The sequence below is a fragment of the Pseudophryne corroboree genome, chromosome 2 (genome assembly GCF_028390025.1).
Source record: "Pseudophryne corroboree isolate aPseCor3 chromosome 2, aPseCor3.hap2, whole genome shotgun sequence".
In the NCBI taxonomy this organism is placed as follows: domain Eukaryota; kingdom Metazoa; phylum Chordata; class Amphibia; order Anura; family Myobatrachidae; genus Pseudophryne; species Pseudophryne corroboree.
The window spans coordinates 154,075,343-154,087,964 of record NC_086445.1 but is presented as its reverse complement, the minus strand read 5'-3'; the positions used below and the strand labels follow the sequence as shown (position 1 = coordinate 154,087,964).

The 12,622-nt window shown below is 35.4% G+C and overlaps 1 protein-coding gene across 5 annotated transcripts in view; it reads left to right on the top strand.

The window, feature by feature from the left end:
- The window catches only part of POSTN (periostin), a 77,140-nt gene extending 69,049 nt beyond the window's left edge, over nt 1–8,091 (top strand). For all 5 annotated transcript variants that reach the window (XM_063951854.1, XM_063951853.1, XM_063951856.1 and 2 more), the window contains 2 exons: nt 3,283–3,327; nt 6,967–8,091. In XM_063951854.1, coding sequence (XP_063807924.1) covers nt 3,283–3,327; nt 6,967–7,010 — 89 coding nt within the window. In that variant the 3' untranslated portion in view covers nt 7,011–8,091. The remainder of the gene's footprint in view (nt 1–3,282; nt 3,328–6,966) is intronic.
- The last annotated feature ends 4,531 nt before the right edge of the window (nt 8,092–12,622 follow it).

Here is a 12,622-nt window from a genome sequence, read left to right as displayed (position 1 = left end):
ATAACAATTTAGTCTTTAAAAAAAACTAACAAAAGGGGACAAATTAACATTTCTTAACACTTGATTTGTTTTGTATTACTTATTTGGACATGTTATGTAATGACAAATAAAAGTGAAAAAAATTAAAAAACTAAATCAATACAAAAAAACAACAAATATTCATTTCTCCCCTTAACCTTCTTTATGGCATGTGTTTGGTATTTTTCTTATACTTAGAATTACAAATAAAATATATTAAAAAAACAGTATTAACAACAATACAATTGTTTTCTAACAAATAAATGAGTAATAAATGTAACTAATACAGTATGTTGTTGAAAATTGAAAAAAAAAACTATTGCTATATGTGATGGATATACTGAAATAGCTGTTAAAAAAAGTAATGCATTGATCAATTTGATGTGCAAGAATTGTAAATCTGTGAGCAAATAAGTCTAACTATGTATATGAAGTGCTATAATGTAGAGGCTGCTAAGTTGCATTGTGCTTCATCTGTGACTTTGTACATGTTTTAAAATAATTCCTGTGCTGTTAAAGTTGCAGATCAGCATCTGTAATATACTTTGAGTGGTATTTTGCTGCTTCTGCAATGTGAATAAGATGCAAAATTTAAAGTAGAGATTATACACTACACCTCTCTGAGCTGCTATGTCATGCCAGGTGTATTGTGTTGTATGGCGTATAGACACTTCGTGTATGAGGGGACATCTGTACTTATGTGATTTAAAGTAGTACTTTTAAGTTGCTAAATTATAACTTCTAAGTACAGTATATCAGTAAACTTATTTTTTTATGTATTAAGATTAGCATGTGACATGCTGTAAATGCCTAGTGAATAAAGAAGCGACCCAGAGACCTGCAATTCCCAGAATTCTGTACTTTAAAAAAGGAGAAATGTGTTATCTTAGTGTTTATGTATTCATTTGAGATATTGTTGTTGTTATTATTATATATTCAAGAATACTGTACATTGTGAAAAATTTATAGTTAATTGCCAACTATATATATAGAGAAAATTGCTTCAAACTAAAAGGGAGATATAGTTAAAGGGTTTATATCTAAATCTGCATTAAACAGTAAACCACTGTGATTAAAATACTCATTTGGGCAGGGTCATCTTTCCCTTCTGCTTCCTATAACTGCTAATTATTTCTGTCATGATCCTCCTCAGTACAGTGCTACATAATACAATAATAATAATAATAATAATAATAATAATTATCATTATTATTATTACATTTTTTTTTATAAGGTGCCACATGTGTTTTGCAGCGCTGTACACAGGACAGTACAGGGATACAAAACATAGCATTACAGTAAATAAATAACAGAAATAGAGTACAGGTATCATAGAGCACCACACAGTCTCAAGACATAATACAGCTAAGATGTAAGTATTGAGGGAGTGATCATCGTACTACTAGAGGCTGGTGGCCATAGATGGAGATGAGCCTTTACTAGCAGGGTAAAGATGGTCGTTGAGTAGGGGAGAGCTGCGAGTGAAATGTGTCAAGACGAGGGCTTAGATAACAAGAGGAAAGAGGGCCCTGCTCTGAAGAGCTAACAATCTAGTGGGGAGGGGTGACAGACAGATGACAAGAGGTGCAGGCAAGCAGGAGGTAGCCTGATGGCAGTATGCAAGCAAAGCTGAGATGTTCACGACATGAGACAGGGGGGTGGAGGCACGGCTTCAGGACTGGGTTATGCATTGGGAGGGTATGCTTTGATGAATAGGTGGGTTTTTAGTGCCCGTTTGAAGCTTTGCAAGGTTAATAATAATAATAACAACAACAACAATAATGTGATTATCTAATAATATTCCACATTTTTTTTACCTATAACATCCCATTATTTTAAATATGTCACATGTCTCTACCTACATTGAGCCATTGGCCCATTAATATAAAGGATGACAAAAAAAACCATTAGGACATTTCAAATTATAACTGAGCACATGCACATTGACTTTTATTTTCTACAGCAATAGACTTTTTGCTTTATATTTCTGCTTTAATTCATTGTAATTAATTAAGCAACAACCCTGAGGGGCATAGACAGCATAAACCCCAGGGTAATTGTGTATCTGTATTATGGTGAGTAGCAGCAAAGGATACCAAGTTACCAAAGCAATTGAATATTGCTCCACTGTGGGAAGTCCTGCCACCAACACTTTCATGGTTAGTTATTAGTGATGATCTGTTAGTTATTATTAGCAGTGAAATTTACACTGTCAACTTTGACCCAGTAGTGTTATTGCACATACATGACCAGAGCATGTGCAGGAGCACTGCAGGGATCCAACTGAATCCTTCTTTGCAACATGAAACTCATTTTCAAAAGAAGTAGTTGGGGTCTGAGAACTAAAGCCATCTGCACATGGCATCAGTTCCCATAACGTAGTTCCAAAAGTTATATGGGTGGGGTGCAGGGTGCATTCCGCTTCAGGGAGGGCCAGTTAGCAGGAGATTTTGTTTCCTGTGCTACCTTTCTGGCAACAGTTTTTGAATGGGGCTAGTTCTTATTTTTTGCAAAAGTAGGTGAAAATGGTAATGACACAATTGGAATCTGTGGAATTTGTATAACATTTGACATGGAGCAGAAGATTCTATGACAAGGACAGAAATAAACTACCATAAGTATGAGGTAAAAAATGTAAGAACATTCCAAGAGCACACAGTGTCATTATATTTGATCATACTTCATGGAATGAAAATATTTACATTTCAGCTAATTACCATGCTTCACTGTGATATAAATTGCTTGATGGCAAAGTTATATCACTGAGTTTCATTATTTATGTTCCAGGTTGCCATATTTCGATAGTATTTGAAAGCCAGCCATCAGAAACAGTAGAAATTACAAAGATTGTGAAAGGTTTCTCATAATTAACATCTACTCACTACAGTGAAGGTTGCACCTAATTATTTTTATTGCCTTACTCCAGCGGTTCCCAAACTTTTTTGAGTCACGGCATCCAAAAGTATAGAATGTTAGTTTCTTATTGATAAATGTAGAAAGACATATTAAATTAAATAAATTGTGTTTATATGTCATCTTTGGGTTCAATTATGTGGTGAGGGACAGTATTTGCTTCTGTTTGTCCACAATAATATGATTGGCAGCCACAAGCACTAGTTTTGCCTATTACATTGACTATAAACAATTTCAATTGGTGCTGGACAACCAACACAGGTTGGTCCCTGTAAGTGTCCCCAGGGACCACATGGTGCCTAGGCACACAGTTTGAGAACCACTGCCTTACTCTTTTTACTTTATCTCTAGAACCTCAAGTTAGAAGAGCACAGACTGGATTCAGAAGGGTACAAGGTAAAGTTTGTCTTTCCTTATAAAATCCATAATGTTTTTGTAAAAGAATTATGTTTTCTTGATTATCACAACGGTGATAAGTAGATGGTTTTTTAGCTGGAAGCAATTTTTTTAAGCTTTTGCTTCTAATTACTCCAACATCAATTCCTGAATGGGCCTAAGTAAACCATCAATGAAAGTTCCTCTCCATCAAAATGTGGTTGGGTTTCAATTGAACATACAGGGATATCAGTTTGACTGGCGATTGTCTTTTATGTAGACTAAGTCAGGGATTCAATTATCCGCCATAGATTACTGCAGGCAATCCATTTAGCCCTGAAGCCAGGAGTTATTAGGGATTTTTTTCACCTACCTCAAAGGGTCCAAAAAAATCCCTGACAGCTAGTGGGTTAACACAAATACGTGTAGTTACCACAGATTCTGTGTGTTAATGCCCATTAACAAGTATGTTAACGGGCATCAACAAGGTGATCAGGAGAAAAAGGGAGAGCAATTGGATAGCTATGGGCATTAAAGCCTGGAGCTACTACCCTTTTTCACCCATGGTAATTTGAATCCCAGCCTAAATGTCGCTTACTTGCCCCCATATATAGCATATCCTCTAGCTCTTAAACCCATCTCCTCCGAGTCTCATGTATATACAAAAGATGTTAAAAATTGATTTACAATTATGAGTAGTTCTAGTAATTATTGTGTTCCTTAATTTTTTTAATGGTGGAGGCTAGGCATAAGATCAACAATGTTGTATTTTTATGGAACAAGAGACAATTCAGATGGTCCTATTTGGCCTTTTACAAGTCAGGGGTGGGGGTGTCATTTGGCGACCAACATGCATGTAGCCCACTGCAGCTCAGTCAGTCAGCCGGTCAGTCCACCAAACATTTGACCCATATGTATTCATTTTTCATTTGATCAACTTTACATCAGATCTGTCCATGGAGCAGATTGCACTGAGTAAATTAAAAGACATTAATAATAATAATAATAATAATAATAATAATAATGGGAGCTAATAAAAAAGACACATTCTTGCAATTATTCTTCACTCCATAGCTTGGCTGAAAAAAATAGAAAATACGATTCTACTGTCATAAACACAAAGAAACAACAATTAAGTGCAAAATTATCTACTGAATGTAGTTAATTATAATACTTTATCTTCCAAAAAAACATTTAATTTGCTTTAAAGTGAACTGAGAATAGGTGGCAAATAGTTTTATATTCTAATTATATTTACTAATTACGAATGTGAATATTTAATCAAGGTAATGATTACTGTGTAAATATATTTCCTGTTTTATCACAGTTTTCAATTTCAGACATTTATTAACATTCAGTAACCTAATTTTAGACCTATAGTCTAAACAGTAAGCTCTGCTATTATCAAGATACTACATGCCTCAAAAAATGTTTAGGAGTAACATGATCAGACTCTTACTTTAATTTAGCTTAGTTTAGCTTGGGGCTAATTTGTGCTAAAATGTTTATATTTTATATATGAAGCCTCTGTAAGCAAGCAGTTACAGTAAGGAAAGGAACATCATACACTGTATATGTAGTTAATGCATTCAGAGACACTTATATTGATCACTGTATTGTTCAAAGTTATCTAGGACCCTAGAAAAAAAGCCATTACTGACAAAGGCAGGGGATGAGGGTTTTTTTTAGACCTAGAGGGAACCTGCACATGGAAACAAAAATAAAAAAAAATCAAATATAAAAAATGAAGTAACAATAAATGTTAGCTTGCCATACCACTTTACTCTGCTAAATGCAACTGAAGTTTCCCCTGGGGTAATAGTTGAGAATGGGTAATCACTGTCTCTGTCTATGAATCCACCAGAGCAAGTTTGCTAAGCCGGCAAACACACTCTGTATGCTCAGTTACTGAGGCACATCAGGGCAAGCTGATGCAGGGGAGTTACAGAGAACATGTATCATTTTTAGTTAAGTTTAAACACTCCAGTAATTTAATATATACGATTTAGCTCAGGGCATAGCCTTTAACTTCAATCAACTGAATGTTAAATTTATATTTTCCATTGGAAAATAATTTATGGTGTAAAGACTGATAAAGTAAGTGAGATAGCAGAGGAATGATTATAACAAATAATAATGTCAGGCTAACGCTTGTTAGCCAGAACAGGAAGAAATAATCCAACCTGGAACCCTCCCTCAAGGCAAAGTACATTGGAATATTAAAAAAAACTTGGAGAATAAATTGATTCTGATTAGTCACAAGTTCCTAAATTTTTATGTGTGTGTTTCAATTAATTGCAATTTTATATTCTTGGACATGGAAATATTGTTTTTCTTCTGAACTGAGATTGTGACACATTTATGTAGTTTTTTTAAAAATTGTATTGCATTTACAGTATATTCAATAAATTAATTAAGACTAACTACACTTCCATTGCAAAAGTTAAATGAATTGTTAACACTGACATTTTGTATTAAAAATAAGTTTTATCAGGTTGGTTAATAAACACATCAGCATTCTTAGAAATAACAGTTTACTTGTATTTTTGGTGATATAGGCAGAATGGAAGAAATTTCTGTAATGTATATTTTAATGTATTGCCTTTGATTCATTTTCTGCAAGAGATTGGATTATGGGCAAATATAAAAACATTCCATGGATGTGAAAGACAAATGTTGTAAACTCCATTTACTAACATAAACTGTTTTTTTTTAGAAATTGGAATTAATATTTAAGTTTGGAAAGCATAAACTTGTTCTTGGTTTGCAAAACATGTATCCCAACAGTAAACACCAGAGTACCAATAAAATGCCTAGAAAATGAAGCTACTGTAGCACTCGGTTGTGAAATATTTAATGTGCTATGAACTCTATTGGAACCATATCATTATTTAGAAAACAATATTGTTTTAATGAAGATATTTAAAATAAACTTTTTCATTTATCCATGTACTTTTTAGATAAATTCATATCTACAGGAGTGTATCGATCAGATAACTTTGAATTATTTACAGGTAGCATCACACTAATGTGCTTTCAGATGAATGCATCTATGTAATTCTAAAAAAATTGTACTATGCCTTTGTGTTGCTAAAGAATGCTTCATGTAACATTATCCTTATGCAAAAATAATGAGCACAAAGGAGTAATTTCTAAGTCCTTGTAATGTGTGATACATGATATGTAAGGAGATAAGTCTATCAAACAATTTTTCAAAAAAGTTTAGTGTTAGTGTCATTATTTAATCACCTAAAAGTTAAAAAATAAAATAAAATGACACCAAACATTATTTCAAGTAATCTTATTTCTGAATCACTAAGAGCAAAATGCAATTGACATATAAATTAGCATGTATATGAAAAATTAAAATTTGTAAAGAAAGTTGCTATTTGGGTAATGTAAGCACTTTAAGCTGATGCAGGCATCACATAGTATGATTAGTTGGTTCATTACAAAAATAATAAGCAGTCCACTTATGGACTGTGAGACCCATGAAAACCAAAAATGGAATGAGCCACAGACATAGAGGCAACCCATGAAATCAAAGTAGAACATATGTTCCTCTCATGTTAAAAGCAAAGATGGGTTCCCATGTGTAAATGTTGTGAAATAGACCAATCCTTTTACCGGTAATTAACAAGAGTTTTTCATCTTTATAAGGTCAACCACTGAGAAGGAAACTAAGAAGAAGTCACCAATCCTAAATCCATGAGCTGGAACTGTTGTTGAAGAATTACAAAAGATTGACTCTTTAAGAAATTTCAAGGCATACACTGCCATGAGATAAGGATGATCCGGACTATTTGACATCTTGCACAAATTGTTTCTACATAAATAAATAAAATGTTATGTTCTAAATTTTCAAAAGTATATATAAAATACTTGGCAAAAAGTATTTTATATAGACAATCAAACAAAAACAAATCTGAATGTATCAAAGAATATGACTTGTTCATAATATTTGACCCTCTGTTACATGCCTTATGTTGTCATGTCTGGTTGTATACCAATTTTTACAAAAGAATTCTAGACACATCTATGCCACTTCTTCAACAGTGGGTCAATATACCTTATAGAGAAATTGAATCTCTGAAATGTTAGTGTTCCTAACAGGATTCTTTCTGTGTTTTAAACATTCTACATCAAATGGTGCTTTTATTTTTATCCAAACCTGCAAAGCTATTTTTTGGTACTAACTCAAAAGGGGTTAATTTGTAAATTATGCCATGTTTATAACTCTGGTTTTATATGCATAAAATGATAGAGTCATTTGCTTTTTTTTATCTCAGTTGTTGCAATGCAACCAAGTATACTAGGGAAGAAGTGTTTACTTTAAGTTCCAGTGCCTTTTCCTTAAAAGGAAACTAATTTAAATTGGGTTTTAGATTGTGAAAGACAAATCATATGTTTGTCACAAAAATATTGGATGGATTATAAATCTGGTGTGGGACTTTTATGCTGCTTTTATGACTGTTGTGCACCTTCAACATGCTAGGAAGCCAGTGCTTGTCACTTAGATACTGACGGCTTTTCATTCACAATCACTCTGGTGAAGACAGGTTCTTAATTTGGTGGCTTAATGATATGTCTACAATTCCAGAAATTCCAAATTCTCAAATAAAAATGTATTTAAAAAAATAAACAAAAATATGATTCTCTTTCACATTCTAAAGTTTTGTTTTAGAATATTAGTTTCTACTTTCTTTGAAAAGAAAGCTATTGGGTGTGTCTGTATACCTCTGTTTCTTAAACAAATACTCAATAAAAAATGTGGTTGAAATACGAGTTATTTTGTATTTTATTTTTTATACATAAAATTTATAATTCTGACTACATTGAACATAGAGCATGTTACTAAGCAAAATGAAATTGCTTCATTTATATAGGTTTCTACTAAGAACCTTTTACTTGTAAACAGACTAACTGAATAAGAAGAGTTTTAGAGGGATACTTAAACTACAACCAATGGACAATATGTGAGCAAAGCAAAAAAAAGAGTAACATTACACCTGGAAAACCCATGTTATAATGCACGGGGGGCAATTTATTAGTCATTTTTTGCATGCAGGCTGCTTTGTCAAGTTGTCCAAAATACTGGATAGCTTTTATATTTACACTGCAATTAAATTCTAAGGCCCAGATTTATCAAGCCTTGGAGAGTGATAAATTGCATGGGAAGTACCAGCCAATCAGCTACTAACTGCCATGTTACAGATTGTGTTTGTAAAATTATAGATAAAAGCTGATTGGTTGGTACAGTACTTTCTAACCATGCTATTTATCACTCTTCAAGGACTGATAAATCTGGACCTAAGCATGGACACTTCCCTCCCAAATCTAAATATCTGCATGTTTTACATCTGCCACACCTGCTGTGCAGCATGGTTTTACCAAGGTACAAAGTTTTGCTTTACTCCAAGCTTTGAATCAGCCCATTATACTGTATTTGCTATGAACTCACACTGTAGGATGAAACAAAAGGGTTTATAGAGGTGTATAGGTTGGCACACGTCTTTAATCCTCTGTTTATGTACAGTGGGTGGGCAAAAAATGGTATTTAATCCCTGTTTGGAGCATATTCACAGAAATACTGTGACACATTATTCACATTTTAAAGAAATAAAGACTGCCTTAATAAAAAAAAAAGTGTTGCCAAGTAACAGAATCAAAGTTGCATTGTCTGCTATTATTTATGAAGCAATTAACGGACTTTTTTTTCAATAAAAATAGGTGCTGTTATTCACATGAAGTTGCGAGTTGAAACAAGATTTATAGTTGCCTTGGCAAAGCTTCACAAACTTAAAATGGAAGTAGGTCTTTCTCCTGCTGGACCATCTCTTCTCCTTACATTTAGTGCAGTGGTTTACAAACTTTCTTGGATCACGGTACCGTAGAGTATCAGCATTTTTTCATGGCACCCCTAGGATAAAAAATTCTTATTGATCCAATTGAAACAAAAATATTAATTGAAGTAAATTGTGCCTACCTGGCATTGGCTTACCACTAGAGATGAGCAGGTTCGGTTTTACTCGGATTTACTCAAATCTCCTTATTAGCTCTCAGATGTCACGTGTTTTGGTTAGCCAATAAGAAAAATCTGGAAAATCTGATTTTGCGATAATTTTGGTGTTAAGAACCGAGTAAATCCGAACCCACTCATCTCTACTTATCACCCTGTCCATCTCCCTTTTCCACACCTCTTCTCTATCTTTCCTCCTCCATGCATATAACTTCCTTTAAGTCTTTATACCAACCCTTCAGCTGCCCTATGGGTCACTAATTCAATTTGGTTTGTAACAGATCTGTGTAAAGTAGCTGATTGTGCAGAGCGGCAAATAATAGAAATTAGCAGAATCATCCTCAGACAGAAGGACCCCTGAGCAAGAGGGGCCTGAGGTACACACCCCCTGTGACCCCCACCTTATCCTGGCGCTGTATACTGTGCACCCATAAGTAACACCACAAATAGCACTGCTTTGTGTCATGCTTATGATAGCCACTCTAAGGATAATGTAGAATTAGACCACAAATACAGGTTTAAAACGTGCCCAGAAAAAGGAAGCAATTTACAGAGCTTACAGAACTGGACAAATCTCAAAATAACATGCACCGGTTTTACACCAGTAGAAAACATTAGCGTGTTGTGCTTGTTAGCAGTAAATGCTAAAGTTACATTATGCACAATATATTATTATAATGGAGTATTGTATACATAAGCAGTGTCGGACTGGGGCATGAAGGGCCCACCGGGGGTTTGCGATTGTAGGGGCCCATGCTTAAGGGTGTGGCCAGGCTCCACTGGGGCATGGCCAGCCACCACAGAGGTTTGGCTAACCATTACAGAGTACATGTTCTGTTCCCTTTGGTAAACATATAATAAATCATATTCTTGTGAAGTATAATGTAACATAAGTACTGTATAATGCATAATTCAAGTACACTAGGATAGAGTCTGGAACCTGATCCCTAGAGGATGAGGAGGGCCCAAGGCAGTGGTGCCCACCGGTGGTTTCCCCTGTTCCCCTGGGGGCCAGTCCGGCCCTGTACATAAGACACTCTGTGTTTGGACAGAGCTATTAATAACCAATAAAGTTTTATTGGACATTAAAAATTCAGTTAAATACATAGCCAAATACAAAATACAAGTGTTAAATTCCATTAAAAGCAAACATCCTTTTTGTTTTCTTTAAAATAACTCAAATGGGAATCAGCTTTTGTTTATGTATACATGTGATTCCAAAGGTCAACAGCAGAAAGGCCGACATGTGAAAAATGGTGACATAATCAAAAAGTCAACACGGAAATGGTCGACATATGAAAATGTCGACATGAGTTTTTTATGTTTTATGGGTGTCACATGCTTCAGGCAAGGTGCCACATGCTACCGCTGTGCTCGGCACAGGTTACCATTCTGAACCGTAGTACATTTGGATGGTAAAGTATGGAAATATTGCAAAAAAATTAAAAAAACTCACGTCAACCATATGTTATGTCGACCATTGTCATTGTCGAACAATTGAACCTGTCGACCTTTTGACCATAGCCACACTTCACAAAATTCACTATTGAAAAATTCAAACAGAAGGAGCCACACAAATAATCTACCTACTGTAGGTAACACCCTATTTGCCTATTTTTGTTATTATGCTTTATGTAAAGTGGTCCACAGTACCATTCAGAGTGATTACACCCATTTTTGTAAATCACATGCATTTTGTGATAGGTTACACTACACTTTTACTTACAAATTATTATGGTTGACTATGATAGATACAGTACATTTCTTTTTAAATGTCTAAGAAGAGTGTGTTAAGCAGGGTCCTAGGAAATAGCATGTCTAATTTATAATAAAGAGACTTAAATATATGTTGTGAGTAGAGGTAATAGTGTGTCTATTGAAACAATGGGGGTCATTCCGAGTTGTTCGCTCGCTAGCTGCTTTTAGCAGCATTGCACACGCTAGGCCGCCGCCCTCTGGGAGTGTATCTTAGCTTAGCAGAATTGCGAAAGAAAGATTAGCAGAATTGCGAATAGAAAATTCTTAGTAGTTTCTGAGTAGCTTGAGACTTACTCCTACATTGCGATCAGCTCAGCCCGTTTCGTTCCTGGTTTGACGTCACAAACACGCCCTGCGTTCGGCCAGTCACTCCCCCATTTCTCCAGACACTCCTGCGTTTTATCCTGGCACGCCTGCGTTTTTCCGCACACTCCCAGAAAACGGTCAGTTTCCGCCCAGAAACACCCACTTCCTGTCAATCACACTCCGATCACTTCAACGATGAAAAATCTTAGTTCGGACGTGAGTAAATCTACTAAGCTTTGTGCTAAAATACTTAGCGCATGCGCACTGTGTACCATGCGCATGCGCATTTTTGCCTTAATCGCTCCGTTGCGAAAATCGGCAACGAGCTAACAACTCGGAATGACCCCCAATATGCACATAATCAAATACATACTGTATTTGTGTAGTTATTTGATTATATTTTGTGATACGTAATAATGTATAGTAGATTCTGCTGGCATGCACAAACAAGTATGTTGCTCATAGAGTCCATAACATTTTACCTGTATTTGACGTTTTGGAAGTAATATAAATTATAACAAACATATTTCCATCATGTTCTATATTAATATTACTTGTAACATAACAACCAGAACACAGAAATGATACAAATATCTGCAATGAAATCCTGACCTGACAGCTACCCAAAGTTGTGAATATTAGCCATGAACAACTTGAGGATCTCCAGCTGACAAGAAACTCTTACCAGCTTGTCCCAGCATGCTCTGCCAGCCTCAAAGCATGATGGGATTTTAAATTCAATGGTGAAAAGTCACAGATTGCTTACCTCTGCACTATTTCAAGACTAAACAGCCTCAACTGTTTTCAGCATAGAATATATTCTTTTAAAGATTCCGCGTGACGTGATATACCAATCAGAATGCTTGTTGCATGAATCTTAGTACAGACAAAAATAAAATAAAATGCTGCAACTGTGTATACAGTGTAAACAAGGGATGCAGTGGGCATCCCGACGGATGGGTTCCCGACGGAAAAAAGAACGACTCCGGATTCCAAACACCTGTTAGAATGCCAATGCTGGAATCCTGAAGACCAGTATGCTAGGGAGGGTTATGGTCAGGCTGCAGGGGGAGGGTTATTCTGTGGGGGGACAGTTAAGTTTAGGCTGCTTGAGGGTTAGGCTTATGCAACTGGAAGGAAGGGTAAGGGTTAGGCTGTGTGTGTGGGGGGGGGAATAGGGTTAAAGTTAGTTTAGCTCAGTGCACCTGTTGGGATTTTAGGCGGTCGGGATGC